The sequence below is a fragment of the Cyprinodon tularosa genome, unplaced genomic scaffold, assembly GCF_016077235.1.
Source record: "Cyprinodon tularosa strain WSP-4 unplaced genomic scaffold, ASM1607723v1 ctg46, whole genome shotgun sequence".
Lineage (NCBI taxonomy): Eukaryota > Metazoa > Chordata > Actinopteri > Cyprinodontiformes > Cyprinodontidae > Cyprinodon > Cyprinodon tularosa.
In genome coordinates this window covers 1,675,834-1,695,133 of record NW_024039185.1, presented here as the reverse complement: position 1 = coordinate 1,695,133, position 19,300 = coordinate 1,675,834, and the positions used below count along the sequence as shown (strand labels likewise).

At 36.1% G+C, this 19,300-nt stretch overlaps 1 protein-coding gene across 1 annotated transcript in view; it reads left to right on the top strand.

Moving 5' to 3' along the window:
* Positions 1-7,550, top strand: part of ntn2 (netrin 2) — a 66,002-nt gene extending 58,452 nt beyond the window's left edge. The window contains exons 6-7 of the mRNA XM_038301047.1: positions 4,350-4,424; positions 5,663-7,550. Coding sequence (XP_038156975.1) covers positions 4,350-4,424; positions 5,663-6,051 — 464 coding nt within the window. The 3' untranslated portion in view covers positions 6,052-7,550. The remainder of the gene's footprint in view (positions 1-4,349; positions 4,425-5,662) is intronic.
* The last annotated feature ends 11,750 nt before the right edge of the window (positions 7,551-19,300 follow it).

Here is a 19,300-nt window from a genome sequence, read left to right as displayed (position 1 = left end):
ACCTGCCCTCTCCACTTAAAAAAAAAAATGCACATGCACAACCCTGTCCCTGCTCCCGAGAGGAAACGCCTATTAAACATGCGAGAGCATGCACAATCCCATTTCTCTTTGTTTTACTAGCAGTGATGTGAAATGCATTTCTCCAAATAGCATGCCAAACTTTACGTGTCAAGTAGAAACCTCACAACCGAGTAATCAGTGGGTAGCCAGACCTGTGCTTTCAGTGCACGTTATCACATAAAAGAATCTCTCAAAAAACACTCTGGTCTTGTTTCTCTCTTCTTAAACCTTTCTTTTCTTCTGATACACTTCGTAGACACTTTTTCTCTTATGACCCTCTGCCATTTTTTAAAGAACAGCGGTGAGAAAGGTGAGCTTTAATGACTTTCTGAAAATGTAGCTCAGCAGACATATACGCCTGAAAGTGCGCATGCTCAGAAACAGATCACCAGAATGATTGGCAATTAGGAGAACCACTTATTTCGTTGATCCACGCGGAAAAAGGGCAGCCTCCACTATAATTTTAAATACACCATTATAAATATTTGTCATTATCTCCTTTCTATCTCTTCTTTCTTTCATCTTTTCTCTTTTTTTTCTTTTTTCCCTTTTCTTCTTCTGTTTTTCTGTTCTATTTACATTGCAGTATCCATATAAACTGTAAAACTCCCTGCATAATTATAATAAAGCAATTTATATGCATGAAACAAGTGGAGCAATATGGCAATTGCCATACTGCTACACTTGTGAAAGTAAAATCTGTTGGGCTCTTTTAAGCATCAAGACAATTATTCTTATTGCCACATTCCCAGACAGGACACTGTAAAAAAAAAATAAAATACATAAATAAATACATCATTATTGCCACTCAGAATATTCCTAACCACATTCTTCCATAGTTTTCAGTGATGATCCCCAGGGATTAGTTTTAGTCTTATTTCTCCTTACTATTTATCTCCTCCCACTTTTGTGTTAGTATTTTAGTGTAGAATTAAAGGGCATTTTAATTTAGCTAATTATAACCAGCTTTTTGATCTACAAGGCCTAAAATATTTCTGCCTTATCATCTTCCCTCTATTTGTTTACATGAAAAGCCGCGCAGACTTCCAATTTTAAAAATATGTGCTATTTCCTTTTTTCTCTTTGCTCCAAAGTTTTTTTATATAACTCCTTGAAGTCAAATTTTTATCCATCTTTATTTTTGAGCAGATCAGCAGTGGTACACAGTGCGCATACATTGTCAGCTGTAAAGTAGTTCCTTTACAGCTGAAAATACTTGCAATCCTTAAAATTATTGGACAATGCCCTTTGTCATGGTTTTTTAGCTTATGAGGAAATAATATACACTGCTTTTATTTTCCTCACTGATGCACTCATTTTAATAGCTTTACATGGTTGCTAGTATAAACCCTATATTATATTTATACTTTGTGAAAAAAGGAGCAGCTCTATCCTATTTAGTTCTTGGGAAAATGTTAAAGGGGTCTAAGAACACAAGTCACTGATTGTGAATTCATCTCAGCTTCTACCAAACAAAATAGAAAACTCTTGCATCTTTCTTGCTCTAAACTTCAAGAAGTTTGACCATCAGGAACCTAAAGCTCCTTGAAATCTTTTTGTGTAAGGGGGCGGTGGACGCAATTTGTCCTTGTCATGGCACAGTGAAAGGGGGGGATCTCTGGAGCCAATTGTGGATGTTGCCAGTTCGGGTGGCCTTCTGGGTCACTGGGCGATTCACCATGAGCTTTTCCAGGTGAAGAGCCAGCTTAAACTACTCGTCATGGGAAAACACTGTTTGGAGACCAGTATTATAACTGAAAAATACCCATTATATAATGCAGGCATGCACCAAGTTGGTCCTCGAGGGCCGCTGTCCTGCAGGTTTTTAAGGTTTCCCTGCTAATTCTGATGATTGCTGTTCAGCAAAAGCCTGTTTATAAGCTATCAGTGAAAATCAGCTGTGCTGCAACTGGAAACCTCTAAAACCTCCAGGACAGTGGCCATCGGGGACCGACTTTAGGTATGCCTGATATAATGTATCCACATGCATCCTTACATTGTTTACAATTAATCCTTGTCCATTAAACACTTGCTTTATACAGATGACACCAATTTGAGTTTTGAAGCCTTGATCTCATCTTAATCTAAAGAATATGGTACTGTATTTAACATGATTTGTGTAACTTCCATTACACTGTAGTCTACTCATTCCTCCTTTTCTTTCTTTGGTTAATAAAATTTCCCAGTATTATGATGTATAAATAAGCTGCTTGCCTATTTTATGAGCTCTTTGGTCCTCTGTGCCTTCCTCCCACTTAGTCATTTCCTCCAAAAAATAGGAAGACCAACTTCCTTACATGTAACCACACTAAAACAAACCTTTATTTCTGAGTCCTAAAAATATAATTTATGTTTTGGTTGTTTTTTATTTTTTATTTTTTTGCAATATTTTGTTTCTAATATTTTCCCTTAGTTTGCTAAATGACATGTTCAAAAAAATGGCGTGAATTAGCAGTAGCTCGGTGGTGAAGTGCTGGGTTAGTCAGTACAGTCTCAAGCTCTACCAAATGTTGAAGTCTTCCTGGGCAAAAACAACACAAGTTGCCACGGATACGTTCAAAGGGACAGATCAAAAGTCAGTATTTTACCTGCAGCAGATACTGTAGCTTTCCTGTCATATTCACTTTGGTAAAAAAGAGTTTAGTTTTACATCAAATCAGGTGTTAAAAATTACCCATTTTATTAATTTTGCTGATTTAAATAATGACTTCCTGGTAATTTGAAGAGCTCATGCAGAAATGGGTCTTAGCATGCAGACAAACTTAGAAATTGTCTTTAATGGTTGCTTTGGAGACTATTTTTTCCATATTTTTTAGCAAAAAGATGCACATCTATGCCTTAGATCCTTTTTTGTTTTTTTTTACTTTTCTTACCACTCAGCTCTCTTTCATGGCAAAAAGAACTTAATTCCCAACAATCATTTGTTGATTGAAGAATATGAAAACATATAAGCGTCCCTTGAATGGAAAGATTTGAAGGAGTGGCTTCAAAAGGGGCATGTTAAGACCTTAGGGAAATAGATGCGTTACTCATGAAACATAATAAGTACAAATTTTAAACTTTTTAAACATCTTACTAACTAAAGTTTAGTAGAAAAAGAAAACGTCTGTTGTTTGTGTGCAATATTTGTAATTATCCCTTAACTTTGGCTTATTTAGATGGATTTACAGTTGAAAGAAGTAAAACCCAGTTTCTGCTGTTTACTTAATCCGCTGGCATCTTATATAAAGCTTTATAAACAATTTAAATCAGCTACATCTCTCACTATTTTGTCACTCATAGACTACTTGTGATTTACACTGGACCAAGCCTTGAATTTATAGTGTTTATTTTTGCAACATGATCACATTGATCTCTTTTTGTGTTTTTTTTCTTCAATCATCTTTGTTTCTGGCATTTCCTCTTCTTCTCATGTGTTGATAGAAAATGTCTGTTAAAATCAAACAGAGAATCTGAGCTTATATTGTTAAGAGGACAAAATAAATATTTCAGGAGAACAAACCTTGGGAGATAATTACATGCATGTGCTCTGGAGCCTTTGAAGGGTTCTATGTTTGAATGAACTCATCAGCAAATTTGTTCATCCAAAGGGAAATGGGGTACACAATCATCAGCGTTAACAGTAAACTTTATTTAATAACCTTATAATCTAACATTTTAAGCACTAGATAGTTTCCTTAAATTAACAGAATATTTCGCAAAATGTTTTACAGTTGAATACAATGCATGTTGAGGCAACTTAAAATAAATTAATAAAGTTATTTCACCTGTCACAGTGATAACCAGAATTCCTCAACTTCTCGTCATGCAAAAACTGGAGAAGGAGGTAATTCACCCAGTATGTGGTCTTAGTTATCCGTAGTATTCTGGCAGGCTAAGCTCTTTACATTTACCCAACCATGGTTGGATAAATGTAAAGGGTTTCGTCAAGACACCAGAAAACATGTTAAATTTAGTTTTATTTTCAAACACAAAACAAAATGTAAAGCAATTTATGGCATGATTTCCTTCAAAATAATGTTAATTAGTTCAAGTTCATTCTCAAGACAAGATTTCCACACTTATTAAAAAAGACCAATGTAGTGTTAATTCTTCCATTTCCTATTCAGATACTATTTTGCATCTATGTACAGAAAGAAGTTGATGTTTACTTATGGTAGAAGTGGTTTTACAGATCACAACACATTTAGAGTATTCTGTCATTTCAGCTTTGTATTGGAGCTAAATGTATCATGAATGCATGGGTTGCAGGACATCATAAAAGTAAATTCTTTTCCTTTTTTTTGCAGATTGTGAATCCTACTGTAAACCAGTGAAGGGCAACCTTAAGATCAATATGAAGAAGTATTGCAAAAAGGACTATGGTAAGGTTAATTTCACACTTCTTTTGTTTTCATTCAGAAGTTTATATGAACTAACCATTGCTATATATGCCAATAATTATTGTTTAACTTTTGTTTTTACCTCTTCAATATAGTAGAAGGATGATAACTTCCAACTATAATGGATTAATGTTGCTAGGCAATTTGTAGAGAAAAGCTCACAATTTTTATATCATACTAAGGTTCAAGCATGAACCATTTCTTTATCTTTTCGTTTTATTTATTAGACTCCTGAACCAGATGTGTACAGTAGGCGTTATTCATTACATTCAGTTAGTGTCAGTCATTACAGCTGATTCTTGCCATATATTTTTGATGTTCTTTTACCCTGATTGCATCCTTTTGCTTCCCAAACTGACCATCAAATATGAAGGAAAATTGTTAGCAGTTTGTAGCCTAGTTGTAAAAAGAAGGTTGTGTCTGAACGTTAACCCTATCCCCTAAATCCCTCAATCACTAAATAGAACAGCGACTATACAGTGGACATTTTTGTGAACTCAGTTAGCTGACCGTTTTGATACATGATCACTACTTTTCGCTCCCCATTGGTCATATAACTCCGCCTCCCCCTACGGTGCCTGCGCCATATTTGTTCTTTATAGCTGCCACAACAAATCCTATGATCGTTGCAAGGAGAGCTCTCGCAAAACATTCTGGGATATATCTGCTTGTCTAGTGGCCATGGTGATCACTACTTTTCAAGATGCATTGTGGGAAATTTGGAGTCCACCATGTTTTAATCCACTAGATATTCGGACACTCATCTAAAATGGCGAAACCACTATAGCACCCTATATAGGGATCGGGGCGGAACAGAAAAATGCCTAGTCTGGGGTTTTTCTGTTCTTTGCGTTCTCCTCAAGCAATCTGGCTTCTACCTACACTACAAAGATATATTAATTTGGTTAATTGGGTATTCTTAATTGAGGTATGAACGCATATGTGAATGGTTTGTTTCTCTGTGTTGACTTGTGATGAACTGGTGACTTGTCTTGGATATACAGCATAAAATAAACTTAATATTTCATAAAACAATATCTTCAGTTGTTAGGTGTATAATCATGCTATACTGGAAAGGTAATGTTTCTAATGCACAGATAAAAGTCACAAATAAATATGCATTTATGCCAATGATGAGTGTATTTAAACTTGAGGTGCAACTTCACATGTCAGTTGTGCTACTTATGATTTGATTGAATCTTCTGTGACTGTTTTCTCAGCCGTCCAAGTGAACGTGTTGGACATGGAGACGGTTGGAGACTGGGCCAAGTTCTCAGTCAGTGTGGTGTCTGTGTACAAGAGCCGCGGCGAGCCCTTAAAGAGAGGTGACAACATCCTGTGGGTACACATGAAAGACCTGGCCTGCAAATGTCCCAAGATTCAGATGAGCAAAAGATTCCTGGTGATGGGTGGCACTGAGGGAGGGACGGGCCCTGTGCCGGGTCCTGGTGTTGGCCCAGGAGGAGGAGGCGTTTCCAGTCCTGGGACGGAACGAGTAGGCTTGGTGGCTGATAAGAATAGTCTGGTGATTCAGTGGAGGGACGTTTGGACAAGACGTCTGAGAAAGTTTCAGCGCAAAGAGAAGAAGGGAAAATGCAGCAAAGCGTAACTGAGAGGCAGTGCCCATCCCTACCTCTCTTCCACACAAACCTTAATGAACTCTTCATGACTGTTTCTATCTTCCTGAATCTGTTCTCCTCCTCTATCAAGGGAATACTGTGCATACAAAAACAACTGCTTTTACCTTCCCTGTTTTGAGGACCATATTTTGTGTACATTGTATAATTATATTACCTTTTTGTCCAAGGACTGTCTCTGCAATGCCACTTGTCTTTTTGTCCAATTGGTTTGCCTTAAAAAAGGGACCAATAATAAGGGTTTAACTTTGACAAGAGCAGGCACCATTCGCTTAAGAAAAGCAGAAATCTACAAATGTCAAAAACTTCCAGTCCTCTGAACTCTGACCTCAAAACGCTACAAGTGACTGTCTTCTTCCTCTTCGCTTTAGTACTTTATGTACAAGACTGACCATGAGTTCTCACACTTATTACTTTTCTGAGAACATTATTTCACAGTGATCGTCACTTTATGAGATTGAAACATTTCAGCAACAGCTTGGCCACCTTATTGGACCATTCTATAAATGCTCAGCACAAAAAATGGGCCTACTTGCTCTGACTCTTTTTGTTCACATTGTTAAACTGCATTTAAGAAATGTTTGTCCCTCAAGGAACCAAGGGCTCCCTAACCAGGGACATTTCTTCCCAGCAAACCTCAGTCACACCACCGCTGCTGCTGCTGCCATAAGACTGTTCTCAAAGAATAAACTGCTCATGTTGGATCTTTTTATTCTATAAGTATGTGTTTAACTTTTCAATTGCATTCTCCACCCTATCTTGATTTGCGGTTCATCTATTTGGAACATTCTAGGCAAAATAGACCCTGTTTTTGCATGTCAGTCAGATTTTTACTTGAGGCTGTGCCTCTTTGCCACTAGTCCCTCTCGAAGATCCTGATTCATTCCATGTCACTTCTTTGTTTTTTGGACAAAAGATGAAGTACCATGGACAAATGGCTGGAATTTCAAAACAATGCAACATTTCCAGAGATGTTTTGTTTTATGAATAATGTCTTCCGCTGGTTGCCGTCTTCCAGATGGTGGTGTTGACCAACATTATTTTCTTACTCTTTCAACATCTTAATGTGTCTGAAGACTGGCAGGCTCCATTCGCCAAAATAAGAGACTGAAACGAGAGTTTCTTTTCATGCAGTAAAGAAAAATAAAAATTAGGTAGATAAACATCACAGCCATGTTTTTTTTCCTCCACGGTGTATGTTGTCAACATGAATGAGGCTGGAAACATTTTAGCTCTTATTTTATTATAACATTAGAAGATCATGTTTCATCTTTCTGTGCTTTTTTATATATATTTGCATGCTTGTGGCTTCTTGCTAACAGTTAGCAGAGCGGGAGCAGAACCGGTATTAAGATCCAAAGGAAAACTTCCCAACTCTGCCTCCACCACTTGTTCACCCTGAGGCATAACGTTGTCATTTCAAATAATTAGATTTGGTTTTTGTATTCAATAAGGAAACAAAGACATTTATGATGGCTGCTCTCGTCTGTTTTTTCCATTTCCTTAAGGAGATTGCTTTGGGTTTAAATGGGCCACCAGATAAAGAAAGGCAGCAGATGTGCACAGTAAAGGTATAGTTTAAAATTTCTGTAAAGATAGTTGAAGCCATTTGTCTTACCTGCAGTAGATAACTCTATTGGTTTCTCCATTTTATCCAGATCAATTTCTCCTTTTGTCGTGTTAAAAAAAAACACTATCTCCAAAAATAATAACAGTTTGTGCTAAAAGTGTCTTATAAACCTTTATACTTCCATCATATTTCAATCAAGCAGTTTTTTTTTTAAATAAAGTTATGAATATTTTGACAGAAAAAATGTATAAGAGGTATTTTGCTACCTGTGAGATCTTCCTGTGTGAAAAATGTCTTAAAAGCAGAAAATTTCATATTAGATCATCTGATATGAAGGTAATACTGCACATAAAACAAAGTACCGTAGTAATTAATGAGTGAAGAGTTGACTAAAATCACCAAAAATAAGTTTGAGTTTGTGTGTATTTGTAATTCAATAGAAACTGAGATTTCTAGAGTTTAAGCAATATGTTAACAGCTGTTCAGATGGAAACTACCATTACATCAAGTTATAAAGTACATATTGTTCATTTTCAATCCACATTTAGGAGAGGTCTCCTATGTCACCTCCAATGAAATAGCAGCTGGTAACTTTGTCAGATACCTGTTCTGAGAATTTTGTTAAATGTAGAGATGTGGGTACCTTTTATTTCATGAAAAAACTGCTTTATCAGAATGAAAATTAATATAAATGCATTTTTTTATTACAACGTAGAGCTTTTTTACTCTGAACAAATTTTGCTCAAACAATTGAATTGTTTTAAGTTATGTTTTAGCTATTGAGTTAACTTTTTTTTTTTCCCGTAGTACAGTACTCTGCTTGGATTAAAACGTTTTCGTCAGTCAAAAAGTTATTTTCTGAGACATCTAACAGCAAGTTATATTTATATATATATGTGTGTATATATATATATATATATATATATATATATATATATATATATATATATATATATATATATATATATAGGTATACATTATTGATGTGTACAGTATATATATTTTTAGATTTTTACATTTTGACCAAAACCAGTTAGCTTCTAAAGTTGTCAGCACGTTTCATACAGGAAGCTAACAGGTGGCAAACCACCTCCTACACTATTTATATTTTAACATTTATTGGTACTTTATAAATAGCTCTCCAATGCAGAAATGACAAATAGGAAAAGTTTGAAAAAATCAAGTAAATATTAAACCTCCTTTTGAATTCTGTAGAAGTTTTTTTTTTTTTTTTTTTTTACTTTTTAGGACGGTCAATGTCTGAGGGGCTTGAGTCTGTAGCCGGTTCCCTTTGTCTCCTTGACCATCTAATCAGTTTTATGTTAAATAAAGATGCAGGTAAGATATTACCATTCTTAACAATTAATAACCTGACTTAAAAATCAAGAACTATCCCTTTTAAAGTCCTCCATCTTAGGTGTCCAATTCAGTCTAATTGTGTTTTGCCTGCAAAGATCGCAAATAATCAGTTTTAGCTTTCTTGTTCAGGATAAACGGATGCACAGGTGGGATCTGTCAAGCTCCCGTGTGCTTTTTAGCGAAGCGATGCAGTCCTAATTTTGCTCCATCTGAGAATGTAATTCAAACTGAGAAGACAGAAAGCACAGTCAAACCGATCTATGATCTGATTGTGTTTTTTAGATTTTGTTTCTCGGAATAAGATGTCATGGCAGATGATGCACTTATAAAATGAATGTTGTTTGAAGGATTTTTGGCTCTTCATGCTGACTTTCCTGCTTCACAATGGGGTTTTTACTATTCAGTCCAAAAACAACCATGCAACCAAAGTCAGATGTCACTCACTGTGGGTTCTGGTGTGTGGTACAAAAAAAAAGAAAAGAACAAAATAAGTATTGAGGTTTATGTTAGCACTGTTCCCAGGCTCAACTCACATTGAAAGAATTTCACAAAAATGCGGAACCAAACAGTCAATTTTTCATCCGTTAGCTATCCTCCGTGGCCTGTCAGACAGGTGGTGTTACAGTAGCAACTAACAGTCTGCTCACTATGGTATCTGAGTTTGCCTTGACACATTTTGATTGACTGTCAAACAATTTGAGGCCCGTCTGACACAGCTCACTTGAAGAGGCACAGCAGCCTGTGGGAAAATAAAAAAAAACTTCTTTTTGGGAGATCTGCAAAACATTCCTTCTATAGGCTCCCAGTTTTCTTTCTTTTATATGCCCACCTGGAATGCTGGAAAGTTAGAACCACTCCAGTTTAGTTTGCTGTTGTGAGAGCTGTTCATGGAGCCTTGCGGGGAGAGCCATCCTGTTGTTTTACATTAACAAGCCTGGCAGCTTGGCAGTTGTACTGAAGCCTTGTAACCGCTTTACTTTGTCTCTGACCTTCCACAGAATTTATAACATCCACAGACATATGTGTGTGACTTTGTGTTTAATTAGCCCCTGCTGAGCATACAAGTGATCCAGTGCTTTGCAAAGTATTCACACTCATTTACCTTTTTTTTTTTTTTATGTTACATTTTGTCACTTTATAACCACCGACTGTTGTGTGTTTTAATGGAATTTTATGAGCGAGACCAACACAAATTTGAGACAAAACTCAAATGAGAGAAAAGGAAAGCATAGTTCAAATCTGCAAGGTGTGGCATGCATTAGTCCCCTTGCACAATCCCTTTTCTTGGTAGGATGCATTTACACTCCTATGATGGACAGAAAGTAGCTCTGAAGGATTTTTAGAGCTGGAAATATTGCCTTATTTTAAATGTCAAAATCATGTGAATTACTTTTCCATGCTTCTATTTTTCAGTCAACTTCAATCAAAATTATAAAATCATTGTCCAAAGACATTTTTACGCTATTTCTTTTGTAGCACACATTCATTTGTTTATGATTTAAATACAATTACGTCAAAATAATGTTTTATAAAACAATATTTTAGAAGTGCTGGGGGAATTCTTTAACATATCCCTACTATAAGCTTCTCCATATATTTGTCTGCTTTGTTCCTCTGTCTTCATTTTGTCTAGTATTATTCCAACAGATTTCTGCAGCCTTCACTGAACAACAGGACAGATTATAAGATTGACTGTTTACTAAGATGACATTTATTGGCTATTACTTAAATTTAATGTTTATGTGGATAAGACAGAAGAGGGCTGCAGGCAATATTTCTTCTTAAAATAAGTACATTTGTTCTTGAATTGAGGCGACACTTTGCCAATGGAACAAGACAATTTACATTTAAAATAAGAAAAAAACAATTGCATTGTCTTGTTTGAAGTTCATACTAATGTATTGTATGTAAATGTAAATCCCTTTATAGTCCCATAATGGAGAAATTCATTCTCTTTTGACCCATCCCCTTGGGGAGCAGTGGGCTGCCATTTTGTGGCGCCTGGGGAGCAATCAGGGGGTTAAGGGTTTTGCTCAGAAACCCAGAAGTGTAGGTTGTAGGGATCATACCGGGTACTTGAAACCTTCTCAAAGCAAAGCACACTCCTCTAGCCCACTAGGCAAACTTTGTTTTATGTAATTATCTTGTTTTAAGAGCAAAAATACTCATTCCATTGGCACATAATCTTTTTTACCTACTCAATTTAAGGGTAAATACACTTAATTTAAGAAATGTGACTTATTTCTAAAACGGTTTTGCAGTGTAATTGCAAAAAAAGTCAAATTTTCCTTCCACTTCACAGTCATGCATTACTTTGTCTTGGACTGTTACATTTAATTGCATGAAATACATAAAAAAAAAGTGATGAAAAGCTGATGTGATGCTTTTATGCAGAGCGCTGTAGATGTTTGGGCTGAACATGCGGACGTGAGAGAACTCTTAAAAAAGGGTAAACTCTAAGTTTTAAAATACTCTGTTCGTGTAGAGGACTCTGAATATGTGTCTGAGAAATGTTTGGCATCTGTTTCAGCGTTGGGCTTTTTAAACAGATCCCGATACATGATCATGTTGTAAATATGTACTGAACTGCTCCTTGCGCTTTTGTTGTCTTTTGTAAAGCATCATTTGGCCTTGGATGACTTGTGTGTGTGGATGTACAAACCAGATGATTATGGATGTTATATTGATGTAGAAACCAGGAACATATGCTTTTTTTTATTATTATTATGATATGAAGACGGGGTTCTGTTATCATGCAGAATGTATGCCTTCTCGGCTTATGCCCTTTCCAGATGAAAACCACCCAAATGTAAATTGCTTTCAGGTTATCTGTGTAAATGTAACCGATTACAGAGAAATACAGAGGATGACACAAGAGTCCACTATGGTCTGCTACACTAATGTCTCTCGTACAAACACATATTCATCCTTTTGGAAAAAGGATTGAGTTTTGACTTCCTATATGAATGTCTTCCCCTTCATTTTTTTTTCAAAGGCAATGAACCACTGACTTTTTCATCTAAATGGTAAAAAAATAAATTATTAGTTAATGAACTTTGTGTTGGTTTTTCGCTATCTATGACAGCAGACAAGAGATTTAAAGCCATTCTGTGTGCTTCTCTCATAATGTGTTTTTGCATTCATATGGTTTTGTTTCTGGGGTTTTTTTTTTTTGTGGTGTTTAAACAAAAATAATTGAAAATATGAAGAATCCTCCCTCCACATTGAACCTAGCAAGAGTCAAACTTCTGTAAATATACAATGATTTACACACCCTTTCACACAATTCGCTGTGTGTGTCAACAATAAAGAAAAACACTCCTAAACAATAAGAAAGCAGAAAAGTCTTCCCTATTTTACTTAACATTCCAGTTCCATCCAGCCCACTCAAGGTACATTACAGGAAAGAAACTCTTTATTATCATAATTTCCCCCAAGTATGACTACTATAAACACACTGACATTTTTTTCTCTGAATTAGGCAGGTCAATTTCAAATAGCCCTTCCATCACTTTTTCCATATTTACTCATACAAATTAGTTTTAAATTCTCGCCAAACAAATATGAGATGCGTTCAAATTTCAAGACCTGAAAACAATTTAGAAAAAGAGAATTTTTTGAGCAATTTAGAATAAAAATCACTTTAATGTCCCACAATGGGGAATTTGTGGAAATTTACAGCTTTATTTTTGGAAAAAAAATACCTTGACTTAACTGGAAGAATTTTGTTTTGCAAAAACATCACTATTGAATTATTTTCTTGATGCAAATAAGACCAGTATAAAGTATTTACTGAATGCTGCGGTAAGATACATGAGTCAGGGGAAACGGGTAAAAGGGAAACTGGTAGTACAAGCAAAATATAAAAAGCAGTTTTATGGGAGAATCATGCAAAAAAAAAAAACAAAAAAAAAAAAACAATGAGAAGCAGGGATAAAGAAACAAAGAAACCAGAAGACTAATAAGGTGATATCTGGAGAAGCTGTGACATAAGGGAAGCAGAAAGCCAAGGGAGCAAGAGTGATGAAATTAGCTGGGAGGAAATACAAAGACACTATAAGCAAAGAGAAAAAAAATATAAACATCTTTGTGAGCAAAATAACACTTAATTTTCTAATAAAACAAGAATAAACTAAGAAATTCAAAAAATATGGATAAACTACCGTGGAAAAAACTGAATTTCAGTAAACAGCAATAATAGGCTTAAAAAAGTGACACACATACACAAAAAAAGAATTAAAAACCTTTGGATATTATCACCCTGTTGGAACTGTGACCATACACTAACAATATTTTTTTAATGGGTACTTTTATCTTTTTGTGTTTGACCCTCCCCATGTACATATCACATCCTAAAGTCTTTAGCTTAAAAAACTGAGGCCACAGTTTATACAATTTCCATTACAGAAACACATGTCATCTCCAAAAGTATAAAATATAAAGAAAATTACAACAGATATATATATATTTTTTTTCAAGGCAAGTAGGTCAGTCAAAAAATTAAATCCTTTTCTTAAAAGATATTTGAGCCATGCCTATCGAAAAAAAAGAAAAAAAGAGGGCATTTACAATTGTACATAATGGGAGACTTTCTACTGTTGCATACAGTCACAGTGGGCCCTCCCTAAAGGTCCTTTATGCTGGAAAAGTGAACACGTTTTGTGATAATAAACAGGTGAAGAGTCCCAAGGCTTAGGGTGAGGAGATAACAGAATTAGACAGAGATAAATGTGCCTGCACGCAGTGGGTAGCACTGCTGCCTTGCAGCAAGAATGTTCCGGGTTCGATTTCTGACCCGGGGTCTTACTGCATGGAGTTTGCATGTTCTCCCTGTGCCTGCGTGGGTTCTCTTCGGGTACTCTGGCTTCCTCCCACTCCCACTCATACAAGCTTACTTTCCAAAAGAAGATTTGTAATTTTTCCACTATTTTTCCACTCACCACTGAGATGCCGAGAAATACCTGCCTGCCGAGAATTACCTCCACTCTCAGTTATGAGAAAACAGATTGAAATATGAATGAAAAGGGAACTTTTCAACATATTCTTAGTATTTTTATTGTTATTTTATGTCTTATGCATGGATGCCCTAATATTGAGAGTTTTGGTGGGCAGATAAATGCAGAGAAATTCCTGCCAACCAAGAATTACCTCCCCTGTCACAGGAGCCTGCATCTCTCACACATTGATGAGAAAACGGATTGAAATATGGATGAAAAAGGAAACTTTTAAACATATTCGTAATGTTTTGTCAGGAAATATATAGAATGTTGTTGACGGCAAAAGCGGAAAGGGCGATCCACCTCCAATATATATTCATCGGACACTGACTGTAGCACATCAACTAAAACGTGTCTCCATACAAGTAAAAATCATATTCATTTGACTTTATCGGTCCACCAAACCTCTCAATTTTATGGCATCCATGCATAAGAAACATGAAAGCATTAAGAATATGTTTAAAATTTCCGTTTTCGTTTATATCTCAATCTGTTTTCTCATCAGTCTGTGAGAGGGGAGGTAATTCTTTGCCGCCAGGTATTTCTCGGCATAAGGTTTCGTGAAAATGGGGATAAACAACATAGGATGGCCTTACTTAAATATATCACCAGAATGATTGACAATGAGGAGAACCACTTATTTTGATGATCCACAGTGATGGATTGGAACATTAATTTTCATTACATTACTTGTCAAAGGTTGTAGAACGACTATTGGTGTTCTTGGTACCTTATTTGAATGCAGAGAACTGAATTCAGATCAAGACAAATATTTTCCATTCTCCCCATTTTCTATCCAGCTGAGGCCTGCATACACCTACACACACAGCAAGCAGCAGTCGGAGGGGCTTACCAGTCCTTCTTTCATACGTTGCCAAAGTAGCTTCATAGGCTCTAAGTGAAGCCTCATTACCACTACCCTTCAAAGCTCAACGACCACATTTTCCAACATGAAATCTTTCCCCTTTACATCTGCTTTCTGCATTTTTTTTTTGCCACATTTACAACTTGTCATCCTAATCATAAATTTGATTCACTTTCCTTGTTATAAATTTTTCTCTACACGTTATAATTCCTTAGAAATAGAGAGAACAATCATATATTGTATGTTTGGCTGTAAAAGTGTGCAGGGGTCACCACATTCTAAACCCACTGAAAGCCATAGAAAATGTGGCAAGCAATATGTGCTGACCCAGAGCATAAATATTCAGCAGCATAGTTCTGATCTCCATCTCTCTCTCTCTCTGTCTTTGCAGCATGTCTTTCTGTGAGAGTGAAACCAGCTGTCTTTCTAAAGAGGCACGTCTCCTTCTAAAACCAACAACATGCGTGACACTGACCATATATGCACACATCTGTCATCATTCAATTCCTTTATTTTGACATGCAGTTAAAGAAACCTTCCATGAAAAGCTATTTGCATTTTACCTGCAATGCATTCCTACAGACATGAGTGAATCACAACCATGATAAGACCATTTTCCAGACACAGACGGTGTCAAAGATCCCATGGCACTGCTGTTTGCTCAAACCTTGGATTCCTTGTTCTCGCTTTTATTGGAGAAACAAACTTTATTGGGCTACTGAGTGATGGCGAATGACTAAGGAACAGAAGTAATTTAAAACCAGTGTGGTCCCTGATAGGAGCTTTGTGCAGCAAAAGGCTGGTCCCTAATCCACCCTTCAGCTTTGTGTTTGATTGGGTACTGTTGAAAATAGGGATGAACCTGCCTCTTCAAAGCCTGTAACAGTGGAATTTGTGTGTGTGCTCTACTATGTATTAAGGTGATGACAAAAAGTGTTTTGTGCACAGACATATAGAGAAATCACAATTGTAGGTTTTGAGCCCTTTACAAGTTGACATTTATAACAAAACATTTAGCAGTTAACATTTTTTCTTTTTTTTGACAAAGTATTTCATTGAAGGTGCAAAGATATGCATCTATATATGTGTAACAGCACAGTTCTCCAGTGTTAATTTTGCCTTTAGCTGTGGTTTGATAAATTGGCATTAGGTGTAAGGGGAGTAATTTTTAGAGGATAGAGAAAAGATACTGTTAAAAACAGAGCCGTTAGGGAAAGAATCAATTATACACCATTAGATAGAAAATAAGGCAGCAATGCTTCCATGCTGGAAATTGTTTTTGGACTGTACTGTAACTCCGTTCACATGCAGCTAAGTACTAGAAAAACATTTTGTTGAATTAGGTTTCTACAACATGACAACTCTCTAATTCTGAAACTAATTCTGATCGGTCCTCGAGTGCCACTGTCCTGCAGACATGCCAAAGAGTTTATTAGGCCTTTTGTTTCAGGTGTGTTGGAGCAGGGATGCATGCAAAAGCTGCAGGACAGTGGGACTTGGGGATTGATGTTGCCTACCCCTCATCTAGAAGGTGGAAAGCTAGAGTTGAGTCATAGACTACGCTCACACTGCAGCCTGAAGTGCCCCAAATCTGATTTTATATTTTGCCCATATGCGACTGTATCCGATTTTTTCAATGCAAAAAATAACCACTTGGCTATGTGGTCCTGAATCCAAAATGTATCTGATCTTTCTGAATGGCCAGGTCGCATTCATTCGACCTGTACGCCATTATTACTCAGCAAAGGTCACTATTCTGCGTCTTTCTTTGCAGAAGCCGGAAGAAAAACAGCAACCATGTGGGACGATAATGCAGAGAGCAGTCTTTATTTTCCACCTTCTTTAAAAGGTGTGTGAATGCAGTTCACACAGGAGATCACATACAGGTCATATATTTGGAAATGTTAAGAATCGGATTTCACAAAAAATCGGAATAGAGCATTAAATGCCTGCAGTGTGAGCTTAACCTTATAGTGACTGAGAGAGATCTAATGGAGAAATACAGCATTAAAAGCACAAAACGAAGATCTGAACACTTGAGGTTCGTATTGAGAGAAAAATAGCAACAAAGAAAAAATCAGAGATGCAGTGAGCTTGATTTGACCACATATGTTGAAAATCAGCATAGATCTAAGAGCACTTACACTGCTACACCTACAACAAGATCTTGACAAAAAGAGGATTGATTTTCAACAATAAGATCCTCAGAAATGAACATGGCTTCAGTTGGAAAAAGTCCTGTATTATTAATTCCACTGTCAGTCAAAGCCATTTGTAATTTACTATGTTCTGCTCACCTTTAACCTTTATTCTCTCCATAGCCTGCCTATTGCCTTTATCAGCTCGCTCCTGTTTTCTTACCAGGTATTTCCTCTGTGTCATGTCTGTTTCTCCATTTGCAAGAGATTTGTTGTTTAAAGTTTAATTTTTGATTTTATCTTGAATTTTTATTTTTATTTTTTCCTCAGTCAGTCTTTCCATTCGGTCAATGAAAAACCGAAACATGAAACTCACACCCCTGGCTATGAGTTTTTATTTGAAAATGTTTCTTGTTTTTTCTCTGGATTTCTCTGTTATGGACTTTCAGCCTGTTTAGAGTTTGCCGCTCATTGATCAGATATGCCACCCCACCCTATTCTACAGTGTCTCTGTGATGATAAGTAAATTAAAAAGTTAGATTAGTTTCTTGTGAGAGGTAACTTCAGAAGTGGTTACACTTTATTCCAAAGGATCTAATATGCATAGTTCAGTTATGAAAAAGCAGGCAAAAACTTTCTTTGCATCTCATAAATTTGCAGATGTAGTTTCAATACTGGATTTTTGGAACAACGGTCAGAGATGCTAAGACAAAGCAGTTGTCTTTGCCTTCTGGAGCAACTTTCTCAAAGTTTCCCTGCACTATTCCTCTCAAATAAAAATTGCGCAAGAATCCCACCCTTTCTAATGCTCATGTTACTCCGAGCCTGCGCTGTACCATACTGTATGAGGTTGGTCCTATCTACTTTGGGCCCCATCTGTTGGTACTTAGCACCAACCTCCCTGCCTCTGTGCTGATCTCCGGTCCATATTAACTGCCCTAATTTGTCTGCTGAATCCCACTCTGATTGCTACCATGTGATGTACTGTGAAATACTATGGATCTTTGCCTATTTGTTTGGATAGACAGGGAAACAATGCTAAGGAAAACTTAAAAATGGGGAACAGGGTAGAAACTCATCATAAAATATGGACATAAAATATTTTATATATATTTAAATATACATGTCATCTCAAGGCACTTTGCAGAGACAATTCAACTAGATCATACACACTGGAAAAATAATCTAGAAATAAGTTAAAATGTCTTAAATTAAGTGTATTTACCCTTACTTTGAGTAGGTAAATGATATAGTTTTCCAATGGATTGAGTAGTTTTACTCTTAAAATAAGATAATTAGATTAGAATTAAATTAGTGTTTTCTTATTTTAAGTGTAAATTGTCCTGTTCCATTGGTAAAATGTCTATTTTACCTCCTAAACCCAAGAACAAATGCACTTATTTTAAGAAAAAATGAGTTGTCTAGATTTTGATTTTCAACAGTGCAGTCAAATGATTCAAAGTTTTCTATCTACTAGTGGGAGTATATGTGGAATTAATGCTTTTTTTTAAAACGCAGATATGGAAGCTGTACAGATTTAATCTATTTATTATAAATTGTAAAAACTTTGACAGTTAACACTGTTTCTTTTTTAAAAGCTTGTATTTCCAAACAGATAACATTTATGTATCAGCACTTGTATAAAAAAAAAATACAATAACTTCCTGCAAGCCCTTCTCAGTTGCATTTATATCACTTCAGTCATAAATCCCTATTTCATAACAGATGTCACATCAAGCCTTAATAAAGCAGACATCCATTATATATGTAATTATAAAGTCTATTCGGTACAGTGAAAAGGATGGATTCAAAGCCGGTTTGATTCTCATTTTGTATATTTTCCATATATTTCGGAGAGGGAATATGATTTCAGCCATGTGCATATGAGCAAGATTAAAAGTATGCTGCAGCAGAATGCCTCCAAAAAAGGTTTGAAATACCTTATACGAAAAGAAGGGATCAAGAAGTCCGACATGGTGTTCTGCCATGATGACTTTAACCCATTAAGAGGTACTGAATTGATGGATAGTTGTGTGACTGAAGCTACAAACGAACGCTAATTTGTCTGAGTAATAAGCAGTGATCAACAGTGCGCAACTTGGGCCAAAGGGGAACGCTCCAAAAATGTGAACTTTACTCATTCATTGACATTTCAAAGCATCACAGTATTTACAAAACAATGAAGGTGCATACCAGAGGGTAGAGTCCTCCAATTAAGCAAATTAGTCTTTATCCTTGTTTATGTTAACTCTGACCAATGATGTCATTTATTTTAAGAATTGCAGCAAGAGA